Source organism: Hemicordylus capensis, chromosome 2 (genome assembly GCF_027244095.1).
Source record: "Hemicordylus capensis ecotype Gifberg chromosome 2, rHemCap1.1.pri, whole genome shotgun sequence".
NCBI classification, from domain to species: domain Eukaryota; kingdom Metazoa; phylum Chordata; class Lepidosauria; order Squamata; family Cordylidae; genus Hemicordylus; species Hemicordylus capensis.
This window is the reverse complement of record NC_069658.1, coordinates 182550336-182559944: the sequence shown is the minus strand read 5'-3', so window position 1 is coordinate 182559944 and position 9609 is coordinate 182550336. Positions and strand designations below refer to the sequence as shown.

Genomic DNA, 9609 nt, shown 5'->3' with positions numbered 1-9609 from the left:
ACAAGAGCAAGAATAGAGAATTTACCTTAAAAATAAAATAAAATAATTAAAAAAAAAAAAGACATGATTGCGTTAACATCTCTTGAACTTCCAGCAGTTACATTTGACATATTACATATGACAATCCAAGATTCCACTTTCACCCTTTGCCCACCTTTGCTCTCAGTAGATATTGCAGAAAAATATCAGATATACGTAATGCAGTAGTCAACCTCCAGTATTATAAACAACCAAATCTTGGGTGTGGATGTTGACCCTGTATTAAATTGCAATTTATGAAAGGTTCCCATGTTAACGCAAATGTTTCATCTGAGTTATTCCTCAAATAAGCAGTGACCTTAGCCACCGAGGCATATTCCCATAGCTTTAGTAGCCATTCATCCAAAGGAGGGATTGCTTGTGACCACCAGTTGGCGGCATAAAGAAACCTAGCAGCAGTAATGATGTATAAGGACAACCCTGTGTATTTAGTGGGTATAGGGTTTAGTCATATTTAGCAAAAAAAAAAAAAAAAAAGCTCTGGTGAATAAGGACAATTTATATTTAAAATGTGTTGCATCTTAAGATTAATTCCCCCCCCCCACAAAAAAATAAAAAATTGTTGTGCTTTGCCACGAGTCCACCACGAGTGATAGAATGTCCCCGCATGATTCTTGCATTTCCAACAATCTCATGGATAATTGCTGTCCTGTCCATCTTTCTAATGGTCACAGGAGTAATGGAAGTACATTTTGTACCAGTTCTCTCTTAAGGTACTGTTTGCTGTAAATTTAATATTCATCTTTCATTGATACTTCCATTGTTGAATATCAATTGTCCTATTTAAGTTTTGCATCCACTTAATCATGCCATCTTTAATCTGTTCTGCTTCTGAATCATATTTCAACATCAACTGATATAGCAATCCCTATAAATGCTCAACGTTTTTGGTTAGTAATACTTCAAATTCCATTAAGTCTCTGAGCTTACTGCCTTGTTTCTGTATTTCTTTCTGCACAATCGAACTAATTTGTAAATATTGAAACCATGAAGGTTCCTCGGACCATTCCAAAGTGAGAGTTTGAATAGATTTAGGTTTTGCTTTTCCAGTAGTTAAATTTTGCATTCTATGTGCCTTCTCTCTCCAAAGGTCAAACTTGTTAGATTTTTCTTCTTCATGAAAAAAAAAAATTAATATAGAAGCCAAAGGTGATAGATCTGGCCTGATCCTTTTCTTATACTTATCCCAGACACTTAACAGACTGTTTCTGATTGTGTGGGAGTTTATTTCCTGGTCATTTTTTTTTAATGTTAGTCCATAAAAACGTATGTAGTCCATCTGCTGGATCTGATCCCTCCATGTCCATAATTGAACTGTATGGTTCTCTGATCCAGTCCGGCATCCATGTCAAACAACTGGCCAGGTAGTATAGTTTCAAGTTAGGGACAGCTAATCCTCCCCATTCTTTTGCATCTTGCATAATCCTGAACTTGATTCTTGGTTTCTTGTTAGCCCAAATAAAGGAGTTTATATGTCTCTGCGTGTGTTCAACATTTTATCTTCAATCTTAACCGGAATAATTTGAAATATCACCGCATATCACTCCTATCTTAAAAGATCTACACTGGCTGCCGGTAAGTTTCTGGGCAGAGTACAAGGTTTTGATTATAACCTATAAAGCCCTAAACATTTTGGGCCCGGGGTATTTAAGAGAAAGTCGTCTTTGCTATGAACCACACTGCCCATTGAGATCATCCGGAGAGGTTCGTCTGCAGTTGCCAACAGCTCGTCTGGTGGCTGCTCGGGGACAGGCCTTCTCCATTGCTGCCCCGAGGCTTTGGAACACACTTCCTGCTGAAATAAGAGCCTCCCCTTCTCTTACAACTTTTAAAAGGGCAGTCAAGATGCATTTGTTCACCCAGGCTTTTAATTAGATACTGTTTTAATTGTGTTTTAATAGTTTTAACTTTTTAATTTTAATTGTTGAAATTTTTAATCTTTTATTGGCTTTTTTATTGTTGTGTAATCTGCCAGAGAACTTGCGTTTGGGGTGGTATAGAAATGTATTTAAATAAATAAATAAATAAATAAACAAACAAAATAATTATTTATTGCAAGGGACTCAAGCAGCTGCAAATATTATTCCTTACAGCAATGATGTGGACTTGGGGATTTTTATTCCAGACTATAAGATTGATGTTATTTCAGCATTTCAGAGGGCAGGATTACCATTAAAGTACAAGTCCGGCAAGGTTGGTGGATAGTATGTTTGCCTGTAGTACTTTGCCCCTCTTGGGTAAGCCCTCCTTTCAAAGTGTCTGCAATACAAATTGACCAGAAGGTTTTACAGGGAGAATGTTTTCTGTCCACTCATTTGCACACACACCAGAGAAGCCCTATTCAGACATTATGTTCATGTTGTACTAGTGTACAGATATCTGTACACTTGCACATGTTTTTCTGTGAATGACAACTCAAGCCATTGGCCCATTTAACTCAGTATTGTCTACACTGGCGGGCAGTGGCACTCCAAGATTTCAGGCAGCGGTTTTGCCCAGCCCTACCTGGCGCTGCTGCCAGGGATTGAACCTGGGGCCTTTGTGCTTAGCAGATGCTCTGCCCCTGAATTATGACCCCACCCCTTACGTGACACCTTGGGATTTAAGCAGAATTGAAGAGGGTCTCATCTCCCAGTGCCTGCATGTCCTTCATCTCTCTTGTGACTGGACTCATGTTTAGTAGCGTGGTGTAGTGGTTAGAGTGCTGGACTAGGACCGTGGAGACCCGAGTTCAAATCCCCATTCAGCCAGGAGACTTGCTGGGTGACTCTGGGCCAGTCACTTCTCTCTCAGCCTAACCTACTTCACAGGGTTGTTGTGAGGAGAAACTCAAGTATGTAGTACACCACTCTGGGCTCCTTGGAGGAAGAGCGGGATATAAATGTAAAAAATAAAATAAATAAAATAAAAATAGTACTGAGTTAATGAAAAAACAACAACAAGAAGGCAGAAGTATGGCCTAGTGAACAGAGGGCCAGTGGAGGCTGGGGGCGGCCCAAGTTCAAACCCCTGCTCAGCCATGAAGTGCAATGTGTTACTGCGGGGCAGTCACTTACCTCTCAGACCAATCTACCTCGCAAGGATAAATGTTGCCTGGCTGGAGAAAAGGATGGACGCCTTCTCCAAGAGCTCCTCGGAGGAAGGACGAGATAAACCATATAACAACAAGTAAAATAAAAGCTTAAATAAAATAAACTTGGTAAGAATTGGCAAGTGCTTTTATAAAAGGGTAGGTATGTGGGTGAAACATGATCACATCGTGGGCGGGGGGGGAGGACAAATCATTGCTTTGCTCACAGCTGCAAGAGAGGCGAAAGCTGCCCCTGTTGAATGCCGGCTTGCATTCGTGGAGCAGCGCCCAGGGTCTCTGCTTGCGGGTGGGGGCCAAGACCACAGTCCGGAAAAGCGACCTCCTCAAGGTGTCTCTTTCTTTCCACCAAGGCAGGCTCTCAGCTGCTCCTCAGGCCAGAGCGGAGCGAAAGCGAAAGCAACTCCGGGCTGGTCGGCTGGTCTGGCGGGGCTTCCTCTGCCCGCCCCCGCCCGGCCCCTCCTCTGCCCACCTCGGACGCAGCAGCAGCGCCCAGGTCAGCCGCAGCCTTGCACAGAGCGGGCAGCCCCCTTCCCTTCGTCCGTCTGCAAAGCCATGGACCGACAGCGACAGGATGAAGTGGAGGTCAGCCCCGCCATTCGTTGCGTCCGGTTGGGGTGGGGGCTATTGAAAAGGGAGGATGCTTGGTGGGGTACGCTTGGGAAGATCCTAGCCAGCGGCGGGAAAGTGATTGCAAATAACTCCAGGGGCAATAATAATCGGACTCAATTAAAAAAACATAAGGAGGGCTCTCTGGCAGACCTTCTGGTTAGCATCCAGTTCCCAACGGCAGGAAGCTGGCAAGCAGAGCATGAAGGCAACAGACCTCCCCATCCCTGACAGTTTGCCCCCCACCCCCAGCACCTGGCATTCAGATATACTGCTTCTGAACCTGGGGGTTTCATATGAACTAAGATGGTCCGTAGCCGTTGATAAACCCCTCTCCACCTCTTTGCATTATTAGTTTAATCGTGCGTTAGAAATCTGGTGTGTCCCTTTCAGCCTTCTTTGAGGTGAGGCCGGCGGCGTGGCGAATCGGGAAGGCCTGCTGTGGGGTGACGCCCAGCATAGGGAACTCCTTGCCAGGGGAGGTTGTTTAGCTCTCCCTTTGGCAGCGTTCAGTTTCTGCTTACAAGCTTACTTATTTTGCCAAGCTTTTTAAGACTCCGTAGTTTATGTCACACTGCTCTCTTTCGGCATTCTTTCTCTCCCCGCTTTTTATTTTTCATGCCTTTGAAATTTATTTGTACTCTTGATACTATTCTATGGCTCTGGTGTTGTTTTATTGTGTTCTTTGGTTTTTGTTTTTGTTTTGTTAACTGCTTTTGGCATCTCGACAAAGAGGGGGAAGCAGGACAAACAAACAAATCCTTTCCAAAGCAATCTAATAATGGGTGGAATAATTTTAAAAAGCTATCCAATAGTGGGTGGAATAATTAAAAAGCTATCTAATAATGGGGTGTTAGCACAATGGCAATCTTTACTTTCTAAAATGCTGGGGCTCAGGTCAACTTGGACACATCCCCCACTGATTTCAGGTGTATGGAGGCAAGTTGTGTTTACCTGTTGTGAGAAAGGCACTATGTGCCTCCTCAAAAGCACTCTCAGAATGGCTTCACATGTTGTTGACAAGGTGTATTCCCTGGCATAGATGACAGAGCTAAGCTTTAGCTCTCATTAAACCTTGAAAAAGGATTCCAGGAGCAAAGAGAGGGGTGGGGGTGCCTTGCGAAGACCTCTTAAATGTTCACCTTGGAACAAAGATAAGCAGAAAGTAGATCACATAGTTCACTGGTGGACCACTGGTCTGTTTCTGGTGGACCACTTAGTGGCTACTTGTGGCTGGGATTCTTGCAAGGAATTCTTGTCTAGGCAGACCTGGGGTTAATGCAGGTGGGCACTTCTCTTATGTTCGTAACAAGAATGTAGGAACAGGGTCGTTTTAATACAGATTAGTTATTATGCCTTCACTGTTAAGAGATCCAGAACATGAACTTTTTAATTTAAAAACAAATTGGTAGATGACGAGGACTGAAAGATCTGAGTTTTGGAACTACAGTGCTAGATATGCATAGACAAGGTTACTTATACACATAAAGTTAAAGTGTGCCATCAAGTCGATTTCGGCTCCTGGAACCCACAGAGCCCTGTGGTTTTCTTTGGTAGAATACAGGAGGGGTTTCCCATTGCCTCCTCCCTCACAGTATGAGATGATGCCTTCCAGCATTTTCCTATATTGCTGTTGCCCTAGGTGTTTCCGATAGTCTGGGAAACATACCAGCGGGGATTCAAACCGGCAACCTTCCGCTTGTTCAATCAATCAATCTTTATTACGGTCATAGACCAGCACAGGTTATAAAACAGTAATACTATACAATAAATGCTATATAAAAGGGGGAAAAATGTTACAGTATTACGGAGAATAAGATTGATATAGCAGATAGGGCTGAGAAGGGAGGAGTCTAAAAATTACAAAATGTTTAAAATATGCTATAAAGCACAAACAGAGTAGCTAAAATACATATAAGCTAAAAAGGACACAGTCAGACACTTTGTTTTGGTCGGAGACCAGCGTGAAGTCAGAACAAATATAAAAGAGAAGATAATCAGCATTCTATGGGATCAGTAGCACCCAATAAAATCCAAAAAGTCCTCCTCAGCACAAAATCACTGGAAATACTACTAAAATACTACTAAAATAATTTAAGATAAAAGGGGCAGCATATTCCTGCTTATAGGACTATTACAACTCAAAGCACAGCTCAACTCCCAAAACTGGGAGGGGATATACAATTCAGGAGCTCTATAAAATATTATCATTAAATTAGCTGCTTTTGAGCTGACGATACCTGTCCCCACATGCCCACCTGCAGCTAGCCAAGATGTGGCTACAAATTGCTCTGACATTAAGTCCATCGTTTATTTGCCCATTTTTAAGTTCTTCCGAAAGTGAAGGGCTGCGCTGCAAAATTGGGCTACCCGTCTAGTGGTACAGGAATTCCTTCCTTCCAGCAGCCTGGCAGTTATCTGAGGTAAATCAAGACCTGGGCATTTGACTGTCAAAGGGTGAATGAGATCCCGGCGCAGGTCTCTATAGAGCAGACATTCCAATAGCTCATGGGTAACTGTTTCAACTTGACCCTCACCTTTCACCTTGACCCTCACCTTTCATCATCTTCCTATATTGCTGATGGAAAAACCTGCACCTTAAGCCAATAGTTAATTATGTGCTTCCAAATCCTCACCTCAGTTTTGAGCATCGTACAGCATTAGACACATTAGACACATTAGACACATAGTACTGCATTAGACACACATCTAGGGGCAGCGAGGATGTGGACCATAAGAATTTCGTTTGTACTCCCTCTGTCTTCTCGATTGGTATAAATACCCACTTGTGCCCCATATAGAATTTGGACCAGGGTTTTGGCCTCAAAAAGCTTCAGGGCTGCTGGAATTATTTTCCCTCCTTATTACCTCTTAATAGCCATTGAAGACTTTGATGCCATTTGCATGATATACTCAATATGGGACTTCCAGATCCCCATGGGGTAGAAAACTACTCCAAGATACTTGAAGTTTGACACCTGCTCAATTCTACTTCCTTCAACAATCCATTTTTGTCATCTCGCTCTTTTTGCAAACGTCATGCTTTTCAATTTGTGAAAGTTAACAACCAACCTGTCCTCCTTGCAGTAATGGATTATAGCTCTTACAGCTCTTTTAAGGCCAATTGGCATACGCGAGATGACTGCCATGTCATCTGCATACAAAAGTATGGGAATATCAGTGCCCGCAATTTTAGGGGGGGTGGAAAGTTGGATTATCTAAGCTTGTGGCCATCGAGTTGATGTAGAAATTAAATAAAGATGGTGCACATCCCTGCTTAACCCCTTTCTTTGTGGGAAGTACTTCTGAGTAGCCCTTGTGGGTTGCTATTTGTAGCAACCCACAACAGTAGCAAGTTGCTAACAATCTCCTTTGCTTCTCTGTGGGGCTGATATAATGGAACCGCTCAGGGTCATGTTGATCTTGAGCAAACTTTCGGGGCGGGAGCAAAAGCACAGGGAAAATTCCTTGTGCAATTCTGATGCAATCTTGAACACCCAGAAGTTGTCCTCATTTGCCAGCAGGGCTGGGTGCCTGGTGATGAGGAATGATGCAAGAAATGCCTTAAGTGGCCTGTCTCTATTTCTTTGTTTCTGACTACCTGTCACATCTTCTCCAGGTATCTATTGCTCTTGAAAGCACTTCTGAATAGAGTGGTGCATGTACTTTTGGGGCTACCTTCCTAAATTATGTTTTCATGCATGCAATCAATAGTCTGTCAAGAAGTGTGAATTTTCTAATGTCTGTATTAAAATATGGTTCACAAAATCTGTTGTTTAGAACCCAACCCATGGTTTGAGCTTCCAGTGTTCAACAGGCAAGCCACAGTTTGCAGATGCTTTTCTGCTTGCATATTTCATCCTCCGATGGTTTTCATCATGTGAACTGGCCCAGTTGTTGTTATTATTCAATTTCCATTATATAATAATATTATTATTCAATTGTTTACAAACCATGGTTGTCAGTTGAAGCATCGTGCTAAACTGAAGTTACTTCTGTAACTATGGTTGACATGATATTTGAACTGACCCATTTACCCATTTCAGATTATCCTTCTGCTCACCTTCATGTCTCACTTGAACTTGCTGGATGGCTTTAAGCAAGCCACTGTCTATGAGCCCCATAAGTGTAATATGCATATAATAATACTGGACCAACCTTACAGAATGTTTTAAACGTTACTATGGTAATGTTTAGGAATCATTTTGAGCATTTAGGAAAACTACTACAGTAAATGCTGCTGTCATATTCCTTCTATGAGTCATTCTCACAGTTGGTAGAACTAGGCGCTCTACTAATGAGGCAAGGAAAGGTGATCACCTCAAGCGGTAGATTGGCAGAGGTGATGGATTGGCTGCTTTTGTGGAGTCGTGAACCCACCTTCACTGTCTGACTCTACCTGGACCCATTGCTGCCTCCCCAAACTCCCAAAGGGCAGTCACCACCACTGCTCTTTGCTTGTCCCAGGAAGTGATGTCACATACTTCCTTCTGCTCAAGCTTTCCCTTCCTCTGCTTTTTGAATTGGCAGAGAGTGGGACATGGTGAGAAAGAGGAGCAGCAGCAAGTGCACGAATCCGGTATCTGGATGCGAGAAGCCCTGGCTGTCCTCCGTCCCGGAGAACAAATTGTTCAGATGTACCATAATGAGGAGCAAGGCCCCACCGACCCAAAAGAGGTGTACATATCTCGAAAAGAGGTGCTGGGGCTGGCCCAAGGGTATTTAGTTCTAACTCGGACCCTCACGGATGTATTCATGCAGGCTTGACGCCCCAATGTCTACAGACATCTGTATGAATGCCTTAACATGTAAGTCAGGACTCTTATGTGTCAAATGCCCCAAGCCAATACCTGGGCCCAATTTAAAGAAAGAAAGAAGCGGGAAGAGTCTAGCGTGAGATGTGTGCCCAGCCAAGGAAAAACCTACCCCTAAAGCTCGCTCCAACCCTAACTTAGAGCTAATACAGGCTGTGACGTGGTCTAATTTTGGTTCTCATTCCACTGCCATGCCTGATAACATGTACCAACCCCAGAATTCTAACCAGACTCCTAATAATAACTCCTCCCATGAAAAGGTCTATAACACTTGCTCTGCTGATAGGCGAAGCGGCTCAGATCACCAATGCTGCAGTCAGCCACGCCAGGAAGCAGAACGATACCCGAAGCCCAGCAGCACTCTCCAGAAGCATTTCTGAAGAATTCAATCTGGAGGGAGCTGGCTGCCTTAGGTACCGTAGTTGGCTACCTTAGGAGAAGATGAGTAAATATGATAGGCAAGCCACATCCAATCTTTTGGAAGCCTTAGCAAATTTAAAACACAAGGAAGAAAAGCCTCAGCATTCTTCCCCTCGCCCTTCTAACACCGCCATACAGCCACAGTCGAATTCTGCCAGCCACTAGGGCTGCTCAGATTTGGTGGAAAATTGAGCTTTTGCCTCCCAGGGCAAGCAATACAGCCAGCATTCCAACCAGTGAAGCTGCAGTAGCAAATCTGAGACTTACACCTGTGACCTCTAACCTTCCCATCTCTAAAAAATCTCCTGACAAGGAGCTCTCTACCGAAGCCTCCCAAACAAACTTAGAAGAGTCTTTTACAGCTCATGCCGACAAAGTCTGGAGAGACACGTACAGCAGAGTTCCCGCTAAGGTGCAGAGGGGGAAAGGAGGTGTCTGGTTCTCTTTTCCTGATCCCCAACCCATAGCCGAGGAATTGAAAAAGCTTGTACCAGACAGAGACTATCCCATTGATGCCATTAACTGTCTTTATGACAAGAAGAAAAATCCCTCAGATGCAAAGAAGAAAGATTCAAACAATACAGATCCTCCTGATTCAAGAGCCAGCATGGTGTAGTGGTTAGAGTGCTGGACTAGGAC

At 43.5% G+C, this 9609-nt stretch overlaps 1 protein-coding gene across 1 annotated transcript in view; it reads left to right on the top strand.

The window, feature by feature from the left end:
• Window positions 1-3339: 3339 nt before the first annotated feature.
• The window catches only part of SHFL (shiftless antiviral inhibitor of ribosomal frameshifting), a 48680-nt gene continuing 42410 nt past the window's right edge, over window positions 3340-9609 (top strand). Inside the window, exon 1 of the mRNA XM_053299920.1 lies at window positions 3340-3712. Within this exon, the coding sequence (XP_053155895.1) occupies window positions 3683-3712 (30 nt within the window). The 5' untranslated portion in view covers window positions 3340-3682. The remainder of the gene's footprint in view (window positions 3713-9609) is intronic.